This window comes from Hylobates moloch, unplaced genomic scaffold (assembly GCF_009828535.3).
Source record: "Hylobates moloch isolate HMO894 unplaced genomic scaffold, HMol_V3 SCAFFOLD_15, whole genome shotgun sequence".
Lineage (NCBI taxonomy): Eukaryota > Metazoa > Chordata > Mammalia > Primates > Hylobatidae > Hylobates > Hylobates moloch.
The window spans coordinates 44,672,997-44,693,485 of record NW_026652290.1 but is presented as its reverse complement, the minus strand read 5'-3'; the positions used below and the strand labels follow the sequence as shown (position 1 = coordinate 44,693,485).

The 20,489-nt window shown below is 44.7% G+C and overlaps 1 protein-coding gene across 1 annotated transcript in view; it reads left to right on the top strand.

Annotated features, from left to right (window-relative positions):
- VWA3B (von Willebrand factor A domain containing 3B) overlaps positions 1–6,658 on the top strand; it is a 226,645-nt gene extending 219,987 nt beyond the window's left edge. The window contains exons 28-30 of the mRNA XM_058428934.1: positions 5,539–5,749; positions 5,916–6,157; positions 6,590–6,658. Of these exons, the coding sequence (XP_058284917.1) occupies positions 5,539–5,749; positions 5,916–6,065 (361 nt within the window). The 3' untranslated portion in view covers positions 6,066–6,157; positions 6,590–6,658. The remainder of the gene's footprint in view (positions 1–5,538; positions 5,750–5,915; positions 6,158–6,589) is intronic.
- Positions 6,659–20,489: the final 13,831 nt, after the last annotated feature.

Sequence of the window (20,489 nt, the reverse complement as noted above, 5' to 3'; positions counted from 1 at the left end):
ACTGTAGGCCCGAGTCCTTGAAGGTAGGGGACAGGTTCTATCTGCCTCTGAATCCCAGTTACCAGGGTCCAGCTCACAGAATGCCCCCAATGACTATTTGAAGAACAAATAAATATATACAGACACATGCTAGCAGATGCCCAGCAATGCTCCTCAAGGGGTGTGCAGCTCCACAGAGGACCTTTCCTGAGCTATGATTATCAAAAACGTATGCTGTAATTTTCCATTCTTTGTCTAGATGGGTTGATACTTCATTTAAAATAGCAGGACATTTTCCGTTCATCTCAAACTTCTACCCCAACAATGGTCCCTGTGGGTCTTGCTTCTGGTTTCTATGATGTCCAAAGTACAGCTCATTATAAAGGAATATGAGCAGATGTATCTAAGTATTACCCATTTTCACCAAACTCAGTGTTATCAATCATTATTTTAGAATGAAAATGCAAATCCTTGTATATTGAGAAAAGCCTTTGTTTTCCATCTTCCCCAGACCTTATTTAAAGCTCTTCACTGTGAATTATCTACTCTTGCTTCTGGGCTTCACATGGTGGAAATCTGCATTGACTCCCGAGTCCCCATTGTAATTTCTACTCTTTTTTGTGTTGGCTGCCTCTGTGGGAGCAAGAGACTGAGTTTAATTCTCATAAGCAGAGGTCACATTCAACCTACCAAGTTCAGAGTTTAACCTGTCTCTGTTTCTATAATAAGGGCTGGCAGAACCGAGTACAAAAATAAAGGCATAGGTCTGATTTTGTGTCTGAGCTGGGATTTCCTTCTGGTAGGTCCTTTCCTCAGGAGGTCTTTCTCACTTACTTTATAAATGTGTTCCTTAGGGAGCATTCATGCCATTATTCCTGTTAGAAATGCTTGTTCCCCGGTGCTGTAAAGAAATAGCACTTGAACATAAATTTAATTTCCTCAGCAAGGCCATTTTTACTTTCTGCAGAAAGGGTACACTCGCCAGCAGTTTTGCCACGAGAGTACACCGAACAAAGGAGACAGGGTCATTTATAACCTGACGCGTCCACCCTACTGCTGTGTCCAGTTTCCACTGGCTGGAATGGGACCTCACATGCTGTATTTGTCCCGATTGACTAGCCACTTAGAACTTTTTAAAAGAGACAAAGGCAGAGGAGAACAAAGGAAGGAGGAAGTAATTTGAGGAATGCTGAGAAAGGTAAAAACACCTTCAAATAAGGAAGAGGAACAGGCTATGACCTAATGCTTGCTTGGACCAGTATAAGCTTGCCAGGGCAAATATTTAAACTAAATTGTGGGAGCTAAGAACATAAAGTACATTGATTTCTTTATTACGGCTAGCACATGTTTAAGAATGTTAGCACAGGTCTTTGAATACATTTTGCTTCTAAGAGAAGTTACTATTTATTCCTAATTACACGGGGAGGAAAGTCTTTGAAGAGGAACCTCTACTTTACTTTTTACATTCCAAATAAGGCCATCTCAAAAAATCCCGATGCTTTCTTCACAGGCTGTTAAAGACATGTACTGTAGGTTACATCTCCAACAGAACATTATATGACTAAATTTAATTTTTAAATATTGAATTTACTATAACTATCTGCTTGCAGGGTAAAGCAAGGGATACCTGGGCCCAAACAGCCTCCATCTTCCCCGCATCCTCCTTTCCTTCCTTCTGGGGGCCCTTCCTCCAGGTCTGTCCTCTGGCTTCTGAGTGAGGACGGTGCACAGTGAAAAGCAGGAAGAAAGGCATTTGGAGGCTGAAGGGCTCAAAACTAATTGAACACAGCGAAAGCTGATGCACATTTTCATTTTCAACTTAAAATTTGACACCTAAATGATTCTTAAAGACTTTTTTTTAAAAAAACAAGGTTGGCTTATAAAATATGTTATCAATATTGCTAAATTCCAGACTACTCATTCCTCAAGGAAGGGATGCTGGTATTGCCATATTTGCAATGTGAAACCAGTGAGGTGGGTGCGGATTTTCTTTCCTTTGCAGCATGACGACGGCATTCTCTGACACACAGCTGAGAGGCGTGTCTTTCAAGACAGTGTGTCCGACGGAGGGAAATAACTGCTTTTCCCTTCCCTTCCCTTCAGGAGCATCCCTGAGCTTTCTGCTACATTCCGTGGCATCAGTGATGTCTTTTCTGAGGAAGAATAGTCCTTATCCTGTCTATAACTTCCTCCTTTCGAGAACACACGTGTAGTTTCTCCCATGTGGTCCTTCTCAATAACTACAAGAAGCAGGCAGAACAGGGGGATTTTCCTCCGTTTGGCATCCTCTCTCCTTGCCAGGGCAGGGGACTCACAAACCAAGTCCTTCCCTGGCTGCCTCCCCTGGTGTCCCATTCCCATCAGAGGACTGTGGCCTCTGGTCAGGGCAGGGGGAGGCACCTGGTGGGTCTGATGCTCCAGCTGCTGGTGTTCTCCAGTGGAGAGAGGTGCCTCTAGCAGGCATTACTCAACCACCCACAGGCTAGGGTTTCAGGCCGCCTGAACGGAATGCACACACCTGGTGCCACTTAACTAGCTAGAATGCTCTCCCAGATGAGCTGGAATCCTTCCTTCCCTTACCCTTAACAAAGCACAGCTTGTTTTTACCTTCAAGACTCCTCCTTAAGAAGACTCTTGTCCGGGGGCGGTGGCTCACGCCTGTAACCCCAGCACTTTGGGAGGCCGAGGTGGGCAGATCATTTGAGGTCGGGAGTTCGAGACCAGGCTGGCCAATATGGTGAAACCTCGCCCCTACTAAAAATACAAAAATTAGATGGACATGGTGGTGGGCACCCTTAATCGCAGCTACTCGGGAGGCTGAGAGAGGAATTACTTGAACCCAGGAGGTAGAGCTTGCCGTGAGCTGAGATCACACCACTGCACTCCAGCCTGGGTGACAGAGCAAGTCTCTGTCACAAAAAAAAGAAAAGAAAAGAAAAGAAAAAAAGTCTCTTTAGAGGGAGTATGATTTATTTTTTTAAAAATAATAACATTCCAAATGTGATAATCAGGAACGCAAAATAGGACTCAGCATTTCCTCTGTGCTCCAGAGAAACCGTGAGGTATCTGAAGGAAGCTGTTGGGTTCTGGGGCCCTGGAGGCAAGGCATGTTCTTCTCTTGCTGCTTGAGGGTCATTGTGTGGTCTTGGGGACGTGGCTGTGTATGAGTTGGCAGGAAGAGAGACCCTCCCAGGGCCAGGTGGGGTTTGTCTGGATCTCCGGTCAACCCCTGTTCCCCACAATTCCTGTTACACAAAATATTAGCCTCTCGTTATCTGTCTTTTGAGCAGTTGAGTAACTTTTCCATGAAGCCATTGGATTTGGGAGTATGTCCCAGTGGAAATGATACCATCTGCAATGTTTAACACTCCTCCCTTGACCCCGTGTAGTGTTGTGGACTCACATTGTCTCCTGACATCAGTGAAATTAAGTCATTGATTGAAACTTCAAGATTCAGCACTGCCTCTGACATTACATTAGATGAATCACTCCACTTAATCTCGCCTGGTCACTCCTGATGATTTTCTCCTAAGAGGCGTCTGTGCATGTGAAATCATTAAGCCTCTGTATGTCATTAGCTCCCTCCATCCCCTCTGGTTGGATTAGGAGCTCCATTTCTTATGCTGGAACAAAGCCCTGAAAAATGTGCAGTTCAGCAACAAACCCTATCTGTGACTGTCCTATGTAATTTAGAAGGACACGTGCCATTGCTTACATTCAGGAAGCACGTGGTGGTGCCGTAGGACATGGGACAAGGGGACACAAGGAGACACAGAGATTCACCAGCCTTCAGGACCAGCAGTAGCAATTCAGATAGCAACAGCCTTTGCTTATCCATTTCTTCATTCTCCACCCCTTCAGTTGTTGAAAGTCCAAGGCCCCCCACTGGATCTTCATCAAACATCTGCTGGTGCCTACTCCGTGGGTCCTCTTGTTCTTTATGTTCTAAGGCAGCCTTGCTGAGAGAGAGACACTTAGGGCAAAATACAAACGAGACCTCAGGAATCCAGCAGGATTACTGACAAGCTGCCAATGCTTTATTCAGCAAAGGGGGTGGGTTCTGACCCCAGGAGGGCATAGAGTGGGCACTCAGCACTTTCTTCCCAGAAGTGGAACCAGCACAGCACCAGAGTCCTCCAGGCGGGTGGGTAGGCTTCTCCCTACCTTGTTCTTTCCATGCTTTTAATGCCTGAAAATCTCGCTACTTCTCACATCTGCTTCTTGTCGCTCCTCTTTCTGAGAAATTATAGCTTAGGGACTGGACTGTAATCATGGATCCTAACTCATGGCAAATAGAGAAAAACCATGAAAAAGAAACAGAATGTATCAACTTATTCTGCTCTGGAGAGAGGTAGCAATTTGAGGGATAGTTGAGGGTAACCTGATGGATAAGATTTTAGACTTCACAGAGCAGGGGCGGTAAATGCACCCTTGAAGCGTGTTCCTAGAAGTCTCTCAGAACCTGCTATCATGGAACCTATACATCCACACAAGTGCTGGCCTCGGATTTAAAGATGAGTTTGTCTGTGGCCTCCCAGAAAGGCTTTTCCCAATGTCACTGCTGTCGCCCAGGCCAATTTTTTAATCTCTCTTGGGAATCTCTCCTGAGTCTTTGAGCCAATCTTTGAAAATTATCATGTGTAGTGAATCTTGATTCTTTCACAAGGGATTTGAATGATGGCATTTTCTATTTGAAAATAGCAAAAACTCTCTTTCCACTTTATTGTTTTGTTTTTCCCTGACAATTTCCAGAAGGATCTGAAGCAGTAATAGTCAGAAGTTATGCGGAGTAAAAACAAAAAATTATTCGGATTGAAGGCAGGGTGATCAAGATAGCTGATACTGATTATGGGAACAAAATAAGGTTTAACACTAGGCAGTGGGTGTCCTTAACTTACCCTGAAGGCCCTGAAAAAAGGTGAGCTCCCAAAACGGTGAGCCATGGAGGCATGGCTGGAATGAGGTCATGGTGTTCCCAAGGTGCCTTCTTTGAAGGACAGCACTTCTGGGTAAATAAGCTTTGTCAGCGCATTTTCTAAATAGTAATCTAGCTCTGTGACTTCATAGTTATTCGTAAGTTCAATGTCATTACAAATCATACCATTTTGGACATTTGGAAAAATGTTTCTGATAGTATACCTTGGAGTCATTACAGAAACTCAGGGTGTGAAAGAATATCTCTGATGTACAAGCTCCAGTTCAGGGATGAACTGGGCTGTGATGCGGCCAAGCTCGTCTCCCTGGGGCGGACACAGGTCTATGCTGAGGCGTTTCCAGGGGCTTCCTGGGAGTTGTTCCTTCACTGGCTTGGTCAGGACGGGTCCGTATACTCAAGTTCTCCATGCCGTGGGAGGCTCCCAGACACCAAAGGCTCGTGGAAATGAACTGAGTGGACCTAAGCCCAGCCTAAAGCATTGGGTACACAGTGCTCCAGACTCCTTTCCATGGGAAGAGGGACGTGGGCAAGGAGCTGAGAAGCAGCCGTGGGGATGGCTTGGACATCTCTGTAGACGCCGCAGCCATCAAGGCAGGGTAACCCTGATCTCTCTCTGTCTCTAGAGAGCGTGTGGAGGCGAGGAACTCTGCTTTCCTCTTCTGGCCACTGAAAGCGGACACGCAGGATTCCAGAGAGCCAAGACGAGAGAAGCCCAGGAGGAAAAAGAGGCCCGCCAAGCAGCCACTCCAGCAGGCGGCGCCCTCGGACTCGGACGGCTCCTCCCATGGCACAAGCTCCCATGGGTCCTACCAGGGGACACACCCCGAGCCCAAGGTTTGGGTGATGGGGGGGAACACAACATCGCTTATCTCAGGAACACCCTGAAATCCCTTTCAAGAATAGTACACCTAACATCATCCTTCAGATTCTGGGCCTGTTTAGGCTCCAGTGCAGCAAAGACCCTAACATCCTTAAGTAATGCTGAACTCCGCTTCCCCAGACAGCCCACCTCCACTTCCCCGCGGCCGGGCATCTAGGACTCAGCAGCCACGCCATCATTGCCACACCTCCACCTCGAGCAGCCCTGCCCTGTACTCGCCAAGCCACCCACAGCAGCAAAGGGCTGAGGAGCGTCCCTGAGACACCTTAAGGCCGTCTGGTGGCAGCTATGTTTAAGAGACCAGCGTCCTTCCAGGCTGCTCAGACCTCAGCCTTGACACTGGGACTGGCCCCTCTGTGGAGGTAAGGCCACCCTCCACGCCGCCCGTGCCTGCCCTGTCTGTAGCAAAGACTTCTCTCCCCTCTATCCCTGCTGCCTCCTCTACCCGCTTGACATTGGTTCTGGCTTTTTCTGACTGTTCTTTATCCTGTTTTCCCCCTGCACTCACAAAATTGTATTCCATCTTCTGGCAGACCCCCCACCCCCAGAAGTTTTAACCTGAAAGATGACTGTCACAGGACTTTCAAATTGTTTAGAAGTCAGCATAATCAGGATACAAGCCTGCAATCTTGTTTTAAATTAATTATCACATCTAAATTAGGGATTTTGTCACCCAATATTAGGAATGAACTTCAGACTCGGTAACTTGTCTGAGATCTGCAAGACTGAACATCCCCTACTGTATTGTTTCCTGACATTTTCATTGAGCCTTTCCTAATTATTTTTGTCTGTAGTCTGTTGTAGGTAACTCTAATTGAGCACGAAACCAGAATAAAAACTCTTACATTGGAAACATTTCAAAACCATTGGATTGTTGGATTATTTGTTACCATTTTTCTCTGAATACATTTTGGCAATGACATATGAAAGTATTCAGTTGTGTTTACTAACTTCAAAAATGAAATCACTCCATCAAATTTCCTTTTTCTAGTCAGTAAGATCCCTGAGGCTAGATGAAAATAGAGCACAGGTCATCATTGGGAAAAACAATGGATGCTTTTTGCAAATAGAACAGATAGGGCTGAGTTCTGATACTCTAAAAATTTACAATCTAATTAAAAGTGGCATTCACATTCCTGAAAGCTAGGAGTAGCCAGGGTTATGGTGAAGAAATTAAAGGACTAATCCACTTCTAAAAATATGAAAAATATATATATAAGGGACATTCGTTCAGCATCAGGCTAAAAACAATAATGCAGTGAGGAAGGAACTGAAGAGTGAGGGGATTGTTTGAAACAAGGCAAGGAACAGTGCTTGTGGGAGGCTGCATACCTCCCAGAACTCAGACGTTTCCTCCCAGCAGGAAGGCTCTGGAGCAGTCTCCGCTAATGAGAGTTGTGTCCTGGAAGGAAGGAAGGGTATGAGGGTCTGAAGGAAGCAAGGTGTCTGGTCTGGAGAACTAGTGGAGCAGTTTAGAAACCACCCAGTCACAGGCATTGGTTCATTTATTCATGCGTGCATGCATGTGAGCCTGCGTACATTCATTCAATTATTCAACAAGCAATTGAGTGCTGACAGCCTGCCAGGCTCCAGAGAGATGCCAGCAGACACTTGGAAGGTGGTTGTCTTCCCTCTGTACCCATCTCGCTCTCTTTGTCTCCACTTCCTTATTGGAACAATCACTGGTGTCTGGTGGTGGGGTATGAGCAGAGGCAAATGACTACAGGGCAAATATATACAATACTAGTTGCATTGGTGTTGCATTGCAGTGCACGAGGCCATCACATGATGTGTTCAATGATAGTGCCTACTTCAGTGTAATGGAGGAAGTTGCAATTACAACGGCGAACTTCCACCTCCAACCAATACAGAATGGCAGCAACTAGATTTACACCCCCACCAAAACAACTAACACACCTGCTAAAATGTATGTAACAACGGTTTCCAAAACACTGGGCGTCAGGTGATAAGGACAGTGCTCTCTGAGAGACAAATGTGATGAGCCCTGTGCGTTTCCCAGTCGCTTCCTGGAGACATTTCCAGGCCGCAGCATAGGGAGGGGGAACCCAAACACAGCCCGGCAGCCTCTGTGAGCTGAGGAGATGGAAATGGAATTCTGAGGAGACCAAGGCAGCTGGAGTTTACCAGGGTCAGGGCTGGTGAGCAGAGAGCTGCAGAGAGAAAGCTCCCTGGAGATCTGCAGAGTGGCCCTCTTGAGTCTTCAGCTAATAAGTGCATGGCTGTGAGGAAATCACTGAAGACCAGAGAAAGGACCACTCAAAATGATTACAAGGAACAATTCCTACGGTTTGCACAGGGCTGGGAATATTTCCCGTTTCCTTTAGCCAAAGTGGAAAATATTATTCATGGGGCATCGGATAAAGTATTCAGGAGTTTGTCTCAATAGTGGAGCAAAACTGGCATTTGACTAAATGCTTCCGTGGTCCCAACCTAACAAAGCTGAAAAGCAAGCCTGGGAAGGATCAAACCTGTTTCCAAATACCTGTGTCCCAGAACAAAGATCAAGGATTTTTATAAGGATACAAAAATATCCACCATCCAACAAGGTAAAATTTACAATGTCTGACATCCAATGAAAGACTGGCCTAAAGACAGGCATGAAAAACGGCAGGAAAATAACCCATAAGAAAGAGAAAAGCTGGCTGGACGTGGTGGCTCACGCCTGTTATCCCAGCACTTTGGGAGGCCGGGGTGGATGGATCACCTGAGCTCAGGAGTTCGACACCAGCCTGGCCAACATGGTGAAACCCTGTCTCTACTAAAAATACAAAAATTAGCTGGGCGTGGTGGCTTGCACCTGTAATCCCAGCAACTTGGGAGAGGAGGCTGAGGCAGAAGAATCACTTGAACCCAGGAGGTTACTCCAGAGCAAGAGTCCCTCTCAAATAAAAAAAAAAAGAGAGAAAAGCCAATTGGAATCAGCTCCGGAATGACACAGACAATGAAGAGTACCAGAAATGGCAACTGATGGTATATATATGAAAGACTTTCTTTTATTACTATTTAAATCTCCTTTAAAGAGAATTAGCTTTATAGAGTAATGGCAATAGTATATTAATGCATTTTCATAAATCCCTGAACATGCACCTGGATGCATTCATTACCTCAGATGACTTGTGCCTTTGGTTTTTTTGCTGAATAAATCTGTACTTTTAGCATATACCAGAAATAATAAAAGGGGTTCAATCTGTTAAACACACTCACAGACACACAATAAAAATGATGATAATAATAATACCTATGTATCTAGATTTTATGGCCATCCTATATAATAGGCCTGGATCACAAGCCAGGGGCAGTGGGTGATTGCTATAGGGATGGAGTGATTGAAAACCAGATGTAAACTATGTGGAATGGGTACAAGGAATGAATCCTTGAAACAGAAAGATGTTCTTCAGAAGAATGGGAACAGATATTCAGAAAGAGACTGGATCCCCAATTAGGTGATGTAAAAAAGATTCCATGCATCAAGTGAGAGTCATCTACATACTTCTAAGCTCCTTTCCAACTCTAGGAGTCTACAGCTCAATGACACAGTCTATTGCCAACTCAGAGCAGTTCCGCATAGATGAAAAACTGTCCTTATAAAAGGTGGGTGGGTTGTAGCCAACAAAACCAGACAAGAAGGCCAGGCACGGTGGCTCACGCTTATAATCCCAGCACTTTGGGAGGCCGAGGCAGGCAGATCACGAGGTCAGGAGATCGAGACCACGGTGAAACCCCGTCTCTACTAAAAATACAAAAAAATTAGCCAGGCATGGTGGCGGGCGCCTGCAGTCCCAGCTACTCGGAGAGGCTGAGGCAGGAGAATGGTGTGAACCCGGGAGGCGGACCTTGCAGTGAGCCGAGATTGCGCCTCCCACTCCAGCCTGGGCGACAGAGCAAGACTCAAAAAAAAAACAGAAAAAAGAATTTTGTGACCATGGTAGTAATTTTGTCATTTACAAAATCATAAAAATAATGAAAAAACAAATAAGCAAACCACAGATGGGGAGAAAATATTTGCAATACATATTATTTGATAAAGGACTGGTTTCTAGGATATAAAATAACTCTTACAACTCAGTAGTAAAAAGGCAAACAACCCATTTTTTTTTAATGGGCAAGATTTTAAAAGTGGATCTATGACTGGCCATAAGTACGTGAAGAGTGGATCTCCATCATTAGTCATCAGGGAAATTATGGTAGTCACCAGGAAAAACCTTATGTGTCAATTTAGCTAAGCCGCAGCGCTCAGTTATTCAAGAAAACACTTCTAGGTATTGTGAAGGCATCTTGTAAATGGGATTGAGGTCCATGGTCAGTTGACTTTAAACAAGGGAAGCTATCCTAGATAATCTGGGTGGGCCTGGCTCAATCAGTTGAAAGGCCTTAAGAACAGACCTGATGTGTCCCTTATGAAGAAGAAATTCCATCTGTGGGCAGCAGTTCCTGCCCGTGCCCAAGAGTCTCAGCCTGCCCTTCCTGACTGCCTGCCCCTCCTGACCGCCTGCCCCAAACATTTCACTTTGGCTGGGCTGGAGAGTGTGAAGATGGGGGGTGAAAAGGATGTCGTTTGACAGCCTTCAGGAAATGCTACCAGAGAGGCTGACTCCATCTGAATGGTGCTGTACTGTGATCTCTGGACCTATAAGAACTAGGGCAGAAATATCACATACCCTACAACATCTGGGACTGCTGCTCTCACGTGGGTCTCCTGGCACATTAGAGTCACCGTCTTCCAAGGGAGGGACTGCATGGGGCTATTCAAGGTGCAGGGGATATTCTAATGCTAGACGGCCAATATCAGACATTTGCTTACACCCATTTCCAGCCCCCGGCCTCCAAAGGGGAGCTCATGTCTAACTGAGGGTCCCTTTTCCCTTACTTTCCTAAGGGCTGGGATTTACTTGGAGGATGGTGGTCCGGAGACTTATAGTCCCAGGACTGCTCTAGGAAGTGGATTGAATAATTCTCTCTCCCCTCTTTACCGCATCTCCTCTCCTTGTTGATTTATCCTACACCTTGTGCCCATAAGAGAAACACCTCGTTTGCTGTTTTGCTGTGACTGAGATCCTGAAAAACACATCAGGTTGCACCAACTCTCAATTCCTAAGGTCCATCTGGTGCCTTTGCTCCCTGGGCACTGATCTGCCTCCAGCCTACTTTCTGTATGAGTTGTCTGTATTCATATTTGTATTGTTCTAGACACACCTCTGGGAAGGTTTCTGCTCACTCCCCATCAAAGCTTGGAAGCCCTGACAAGGCGGTATTTCATCAGGAATCTGCACTGGGCAAGACTTCTCTGAGCCTTGCAAGAATGTGGTACTACAAAAGCTTTGCTTTTAATGCAAAGGTTGGGATACCCCATGCTCCTGGAGGTGGCCTTTTTCACTTTTTTTGTAATTTAAAAAACACAAAATTTAACCTCTTACAATTTTTAAGTGTTCAGATAAATATTGGTAAGTATATTCACATTGTTGTGCAACTTTGCTTTTTTTGTTTTTAAAAGTAACTCTGCCGTCATGTGGATTTACACATGGTCTGCTGGGGAATGTCATGAGGTTTTAAATCTCTCTCTGGGATTTTTTTGGAGGCACAATCTAACAGACCTATCCACATTATCAAAAGCCTCCGTGTGTGTTTCTCTGCGTGTCAGGATACATTTGAATATAAATAATTCACTTCCTGCCCGGAATCCGAAATGAGATTCTATACATGTGAGTCTTCCCTAAACTCCATCCTTACCTGTAGAACCAAGAAGAAACTGTGCAAGGTGGCGATTACTCCCCACAGTGGAGGTCTGCAACTTTAACTTGCCTACACATGGCCCTGGTGACAATGCAGAATCCCAAGCCCTGTCCCTAGAGATTTGAATTTAGTGGGCCTGGAGTGGCACCTGTCATTCTGTGTTTTTCACACACTCCTGAGCAGGATGGCAGCAAATCATCCTTGGGGAACCAGAACCTAAGTAGGTGATCGGAGAGGAGATGCCTGCCCACTATGCTTCTCCCCTCTCAGGCCTGAGCCATGAGCAGCCTCAAGTTGAGCCCCAGGAGAATTCAAGGACCTCCAAGATCCAGAGCCTGTTTTGCTTCTTCACTTACAGGCTTGTAGTCAGCACAGAAGATCCTCTAGGCACCTGTGAGCCTGCCTCATAGGGCTGTCCTGAGGGTAAAATGGATAGAGGGCTTAGAACAGGATCTGGCACACAGTGACAACTCAATTAATGTTAGCTGTTGCTCTCCCCATGACCATGGTCGTTGCTGGTGCCATCACTAACACTCCTACCAAGAGATGGCAAGGAGAAGGTTCCTGAATGACCTCTCCACCCTCTACCCTGTGAGAAAGAGGACCCCACTCCAAGCAGGCAAGAGCTGTGCAGAACAAATTAAAATCACGAGTCTAGCATCAGCACCACACCCCATCCATCTCATCTTCCTCACACTGGGAGTCTTTTCCAAGCTTCTCATCTCTGCAGGAGCAGCCCAGGCATTTCACCTAGCAGGAGACCATCCTTCACTAAGGTTAGAGGACCCTTCTCCAAGACTGTTTCTCCCTACCTGCCCCTGTAATCTTTAAATCCCCTTCCTGTCATCCCAGACAATGTTCAGCATCCCACTCTGATCCAACCCCCTTCACCAAGTGGAGGCCCTCACCAAGCCCCCTTCTGAAGTCAAAGTGCTATGAATCTTCCCCAGGACATCAATGACTGTGCTGAGCCTTAGCTCCCTTCCCAGTGTTCCCAGCACTGTCCTTCAGCACAAGTCAACCTGCATTCCAGGGGCAAATGGGCTGTGTCTTGCATGACCTTAATGCTCCCCTAGTCTATGCACAAACAGTAGTCTTTGTCAGAATGTGATGAGGTGGGCATACTGTACATAGAGCCAAGCACATAATAGGTGCTGAATGGAATGAATGGACCTTCATTTAAGCAACCTTGTTTGTGGGCTTCAAAATTCTCTGACTAGAGTATGTGTACTTTAGAGAAACAATTCACGGCAGACCCCAGCAGTGGCCAGCCTCCCCAGTCAGCGCCTCTGAGGAAGGGGGAGTGGAGAGGAAGAGCGGCCTGGAGGCAGCAGGAACCCCCTACCCTGTCCGTTCTGACTTGGCCTCGGGTAAAGAGTCACATGTAGTATGGCCTGGTCATACATGTCCCATTACATGACCTGTAGTCACCAGCTGTTTTGCCTCTAATTGATGGTATTTTGCATTTTAGGCCCAATATCTTCTAATAAAAGGACACTGGTTTTATAAGGGCTAATAAAACAATGAGAGGTAGGCCAGATACTACAATCAGGAATAAAATGGGACACCCAATTCTCAGAGTGTCTGGCCAGGGTCTGTTTATCAATGTGCCCACCCGAAAGGAAGAAGTCTAATCAAGCTCACAATTCACCCTTGATTTGCTGTTTGGGGAGCAACCAATGAGATAAGGCAGGAAATCTCAACCTCATTCACAGTGAAGAGATGAGCGTTAGTGACTTCTTAGTAGTTACCCCATCTGAAAGCTGGTCATCCCAGATAAGGTCAAGTGGTCACACCCCCTTGTTTCTCCCAGCCTGTTAACCTTTCCAGGCCAGAGCGTGTGTGACTCTGCAGACAGATTTAAATGCACTGCGGTCCTCACAGCCACATCACCAACCTTTTTAGGGGCTGAGAGTTCACACTCCTCTGCCTGGGTGTCTGCTGGGAGGATTCGGAGTCCTAGAAGGGCTTGGAGGCCCAGCTTCCTGATGTGACAGAGACAGCAGAGAAACAGTTTAAATGTGTGGTTAAGAACCCACACGTTGTGCACATGTACCCTAGAACTTAGAGTATAATAATAATAATACAAATAAATAAATGAAAATTAAAAAAAAAAGAACCCACCTCTGATGCCGGCCTAGCTCTACTGATGGTGGGCACTTCAGCTGTGCTTCTGTTTCTCCTACGCTGTCATGAAAATCAAATGAGTTGACTTAAAAAGTGCTTTGCACACTGTGCAGTAGCGAGTAAGTGCTATGGATGTGTAGGCTATCATTACCACCAGGGCTCATGTCTTCTCAGCACCTCTCTCTACATTAATAAGCAGGCTTTATCCCTGTAGGATTGTTAGAAGCAATTTTCTGTGAAACGGGCGATGTCTTAGCTCTCCAAAAATCACAGAACTGCCTGTCTGTTTGATAGTTCTGCAAAATTCTGTACCTGCCTTTTAATAAACTGGAGGCATAATCTAAACCTGCTGGACTCACCATCTCCTGTTACAATATCAAGGGAACCCAGGGGATCTGCTGGGCAGGAGCTTCAGCTAGACAGACAGTCGGGACCTGATCACAAAAGGTGGTCATTAGTGGACAGCAAGTCAAACTCACCATTTAACCATGAGTTGGTCGGTACCCATGCTGTACAGAGGGTGGGTCTGAGGAATGGAGTCAGCTGTGTGGGAGGAGACTTGCTGCAGCCAGTGACCCTGAACAAACCTCCAAGTCCACCTCCTATGACTCCTCTCCTCATTCTTCTTTGACAACCCAAACAATCATCAGTAACAACTGATGGTTGTGAGGCTTGTGCAACACACAGAGAATGTGAGCTCACACCAGGCAGGGGAAAACAGCAGAGAAGCCCTCATCCCCAGGGAAGGTGGACGCTATGGCAGGGGTGGGGGTGGGGAGCAAAGAGGGGAAACCAAGTTGGAAAAAAAAAACAAGGCCTTGTTAAAAAAAAAAAAAAAAAAAAAAAAAAGAAAAAGAAAAAGAAATGAAATGAAAAAGAGGGAGAAGAAGGAGGAAGAAAGAATAAAGATTGAAAGCAGAAAAGGTGGAAGGAATGAAGGAAAGAAGGAAGGAGAGAAGAAGGGGCAGAAAAAAAAGATAAATTCCTTTATCTGTCCACTTGATTAGACATCAGAATTCAAATGGAGAAGGAAAATGCAAAAGCTGCCCTTCGCAAAGAGTCACATGGAAATGTAAAACACCTTTGTCTCCTCTAAAATACATGATTCATTGCTCTGTCACTGCAAAGGTGTGTGCTGTGTCCACTCGCAGAGAAGCAGGATATATTTGCATGATTTAAATGTCACCTAGATCTTGTGAATAATAAACTGTGAGCCATTCCACAGGGTCTGAATCACGTTCCCTGGAAACCATTCCTTCATGAGCTAACCCCCCATGCCAGGGTCTGAAATTCTCGGAGCCTGTGACTTCTTATTACTCTGTCCCATTACTCCAGAAAGCAGCAGGGTAAAAACAAATTATGCCCTCTTCCTCAGCAGCTTTCAAACACTCCCAGTACTTGAGGCCACCTCATTATCATATCAAAGGAGATAGACCTAGCCCCTTCACCCAGGGAATGTTAACATTCAGCATCGTCATGAAAGAGGCATGACAATAAACATCTGAGAGTGGTAATTGAGTAAAGTGGTTACAGATGGGTGGCAGAAAATGATGACTTTTTCTAAGTAGCATTCACTGAAATGTGATTATTGTTTTATGATTTTCAAGAGACTTTGACATATATTATCTCCATTATTTATGTGGTGGGGAAAAACTTCTCCCCTACTTGTATTCCTAGAGCTCGGTATCCAAAGCTAAGATTCACGCATGTCGCAGGTATTTACTGAGTTGCTTCTATGTGCCTGACTTTATTCTAGGCACTGGGAAATATATCAGTAAACAAAGGAGATAAAAATCTCTCTCCTCATGGCATTTGCAGACTAGTGGGAAGAGGTAGAAAATAAAAATAAATTAAATATGCAAAATATCAGATAAAGAGCAATGGAGAGAGTGGATGGGATGGGAGAGGGGTCTTGAGATTTTGAATAGGGATATTCAGGAAATGCCTTCTTAAGAAAGTGATAGATGAGCAAAGATGTGAAGGAAGTGAAGGAGGAAGCCACACTGCTACACAGTAGGAAAAGCAGGTGCAAAGGCCCTGAGGCAGAAGTGTGCCTGGCTGTGTGAGGATTAACAAGGAAGCTAGTCAATGGAGCAAGGGCGGAAGCAGGCAGCAGAACCATTTTGGAGGCAATTGCAACGACCTCAGCTGGATGTGTGGATGACTCGGACAAAAGGGTAGCGATGGAGTTGGCAAGAAGTGATGAGAGTCTGGATTTATTTTGAAGGTAGAATAGGTGAGATTTGCCACAGGAGGGGATGTGGGTTATAAAAGAAATAGAGGCTGGAAAATTGCTTGAACCCGGGAGGCGGAGGTTGCAGTGAGCCAAGATCGCACCACTGCACTCCAGCCTGGGAAACAAAGAAAACCTCCGTCTCCAAAAAAAAAAAAAGAAAGAAAGAAACAGAGGAGTCCATCCAAGATGACTCTAAGGTTTGAGGCCTGAGTTATTTGAAGGTTAGCATTGTCATAACAAGGTCTTTGGTAAAGCATTTTAAATAGGAGGAGGCCATGACTCTTGGAGCATGGTAACACTCTCAGGATTGGGGTTGTGGAAGAGGAACAGGTTGAGACCCAATGCTGGGGATGAATTCCCACCCTTCTTCACCTGTAGGCACCAAAAACATCCCAACACCACAATTTCATCTCATCCCACCCCCCTTTTTAGTGGTCACTGATTTAAAAAAAAATATTAGTACAATTTATAACAAGAGATATGTAATTTACATCCAATTAAATGCATAAATGTTAAATCCCTAGTGCAAAGAACTTTGACATTCATATACACCTGTGACACCACCATCCCATACCAGATGTAAAATATTGCCTTAATCGCAGAAAGTTTCTTCTTGCTCTGTGGAATTACACTGTGTGCACGCTTTTGTGTCTGGCTTATCAGCCTTGACTTAATGATTTTGAGAATCATCCCTATTGTTGCATGTATGAGTAGTCCTTCCGTCTCATCGCTGAGTACTATTCCATGTTTGAATAAATCACAATCTGCCTGTCCATTCATCTATCCACAGGCATTTGGGCTATTTCTAGTTTGGGGCTATTATAAATGTAGCTGCTATGAACATTTGTGCACAGCCATTTTGATGACATATGTTTTCATTTCTCTCGGGAAAATATCTAGGAGTCGAAATTCTGGTTCATGTTGTAAGTGCACATTTAGCTTTGTAACAAAGTTCCAAATAGTTTTCCAAACTGTTTGAACCATTTTCCATTCCCAGCAGCAATGTATGTGTTGCTGTTTATCCTCCCGAGGTTTACTGCTGCCAGTCGCTCTGGTGGATGGGTAGTAGTACCTCATTGTTGCTTTAATTTGCACTTCTAATTCGTAATTAGCATTTCGACTGCTATAATAACATTAAGTACTTTTCATGTGTATGTTTGCCATCCATATATCTTCTTTACTGAAATGTTTGTTCAAATAGTTTTCCAAAGTGTTAATTGGATTTTCTTTTTATTATTGATTTACATAAAAATGTTATATACTTTGAAGATGAGTCCCTTGTCAAATATATTTACTGTTAATATTTTGTCGGTGTCTGGGGATTATCTGCACATTCTTCTTTATTAACGTTTATTTTGAAGTAATTTAAGACTTCCAGAAATAGAAAGTAAAATAAGACTTGCAAAAAATGATCCAAAGAATTTCCAAATACCTTTCAGCCAGAACCCATAAATGCTAACATTTTGCTATGTTGGCTTTGTCAGTCTCCTTGTTTCTGCTTTTCATAGATGCACACACACACACAGACATACACACACCAATTTTTTTTTTTTTTTTTGAGATGGAGTCTCACTCTGTCACCGAGGCTAGAGTGCAGTGGAGCCATCTCGGCTCACTGCAACCTCTGCCTCCTGGGTTCAAGCGATTCTCCTGCCTCATCCTCCCAAATAGCTGGGACTACAGGTGCCTGCCACCACGCCCGGCTAATGTTTTTTGTATTTTTAGTAGAGAGGGGGTTTCACTATGTTGGCCAGGCTGGTCTGGAACTCCTGACCTCGTGATCTGCCTGCCTTGGCCGCCCAACGTGCTGGGATTACAAGCATGAGCCACTGTGCCTGGCCCACAACACCAATTTTTTTCTGAACCATTTGAGACTAAGTGACAGAGATAATGTTCCTTTATCTCTAATACCTCAAAGAATATTTTCTAAAAACAAGGACATTCTCTTACTGAGCCATAGTACAGTGATCAAAATCAGTACACTAATATGGATATATTATTATCTAATCTGCAGACCTTGTTCAAAATTCACCAACTGTCCCACAATGTCCTGTATAGAAAAGAGAAAAAAAAATTACCAAGGGCAAAAATCCAGACCAAGATCACACATTGCATTTAGTTTTTATTTATCTTTAGTCTCTTAATCTGGAACAGTTTGTCAGTCAGCCAATCAATCAGTCTATCCATTCATCCATCCATCCATCCAGCCAGCCAGCCAGCCAGCCGTCTATTCATCTGTCCATCAATTACTCACTTACTGTCTTTCACAACTTTGACACTTTTGAAGAGTACATAGCATTTATTTTGTAGACTATTCTGTTCATTTCCTTCATGGTATCTTTTGATTAGAAGAAATTTTTATTTTGATTAAGTGTAATAATTGGGAGTTTTTTTATGGTTAGTGCGTTTTGTGTCCTATCTAAGAGAATTCTGCCTTCTCTAAACTCATGAAAATTTCTGGATTTTTGTGTCTAGAGTGTTAGGGTTCTCACTTTTATACTTAGGTCTGTCTGTCATCCATTTTCAATTAATTTTTTCTATGGAGTGAGACAGAGATTGAGATTCATCTTTGTTTACCATATCCAGTTGTTCCAGCACCACTTCTTCTTTTTTTTTTTTTTTTTTTTGAGAAGGAGTCTCGCTTTTTCACCCAGGCTGGAGTGCAGTGGCGCGATCTCGGCTCACTACAGGCTCCACCCCCTGGGGTTCACGCCATTCTCCTGCCTCAGCCTCCCACGTAGCTGGGACTACAGGTGCCCACCACCTCGCCCGGCTAATTTTTTGTATTTTTTAGTAGAGATGGGGTTTCACCGTATTAGCTGGGATTACAGGCATGAGCCACCGCGCCCGGCCCAGCACCACTTCTTAAGATGAACTTCCTTTCCCCACTGAATTGCCTTCGTATCTTTATCAAAAATAATTTGGCCATACATACAATGTTCTTTTTCCGAAATTTCCATTTTGTTACACTAACCTGTTCCTTATGCCGATACCACACTGTTTTGATTACTATAGCTTTATCATTAGTTTTGAGATCAGGTAGTGTAAATCCTCCAATTTTGTTCTTTTTCAGTCTTGTTTTATCTAATGTAGATCTTTTGTATTTCTGCAAATTTTTTTTTTTTTTTTTTTTTTTTGAGGTGGAGTCTCACTGTCGCCCACGCTGGAGTGCAGTGGCGCGATCTCGGCTCACTGCAAGCTCCACTTCCTGGGTTCACGCCATTCTCCTGCCTCAGCCTCCCGAGTAGCTGGGACTACAGGCGCCCGCCACCTCGCCCGGCTAATTTTTTGTATTTTTAGTAGAGACAGGGTTTCACTGTGTTAGCCAGGATGGTCTCGATCTCCTGACCTCGTGATCTGCCCGCCTCGGCCTCCCAAAGTGCTGGGAGTTGCAGTTAACATCATGCCTAATTTGAAGACTGAGATCAGCATAAGGTAAGGATGTTCACTTTAAATGCTTCTATTTAACATTGTACTGAAAGTCCTTGCCAGTGCAATATAGGAAAAAATAAAAGAAAAAGAATCCAAATGGTATAATGATGACAAAAAGATAACTATCATGATTCACAGGTAGCATGATTGTGTATGTAGAAAATGGCCCTTTAAGAAAAGATTTCCAACCCTCTCTAAATAAGAATGTAAAGGATACTTCAGCGCATGGCAGGTATGTCAGTTTGGGTCTAATTAAGACACAGAAGTCACACAGTGACTATAAAACAGAAAGTGACTATAAAGGAGAAGGCTAATATGAAGATCATTAAACTATGATAAAAGGGAAGTATAAGATGTAAGAGAACCCTTGATGGCACCCTAGGGCTGAAGGAGAGCAGCCAAAGAAGGATGAACTTGGAATGGGGTCCCCCCTCTCCAAGGCTAGCATTCAGACCTTGTTGGAGCAAGTATAGTTGCAGCCCAATGATTGGCAGAGAAGTGCGCTGGTTTGCACAGAACAGAGCTGGTCTGTAGTTGCTGAGCAAGTAGGAAGCAGCTCTCACCTGGAGTGCAGATGGGTTTGAGTAAGCCACAACCAGTGGCCAGCCACACAGGTGTGCAGAGAAAATGGGCGCTCATGTGAATAGGAGCCCTGGAGCTGTGGTGTTTGTGTTGGAAGGGCTGCAGCACCAGAAGGTCACAGCAGGCAAGCCTGGGGGAAGCAGGCATAGGGAAGCAGAGGGAGTTGGAGCAGCAGTGCAGGCAGGAGGGCTGTGGCATGCAGGGTCCATGCTGCAAGAGCTGCAGAAAGATGACCACCAGACCAGGCTGGAGGTGGGAAGTCATGAAGGGACCTTGTGTTCCAGGCATGTGGCCAAGGTGGAGCACTACCAGACATTCTCCCACCTGTGTCATTCGCCAATATTGCAGTTACCAGAAACAGCAGGGGAGCCCCTTCCTGCTCCGGTGCCACTCCAGCATCCTCTGCTAAGAAAGTTTAACATCATGCTCACTGTAATACTCAAAGAAATTCTGTCCATTACTGCAGAGCAGGTATTGAAGATACATTTGGAACTGGGAGACAACAAATTGATAAGTGACATGGCATGGTTGAAGAATGAGGTTTCCTAAGAAATCAAGTATTTGAC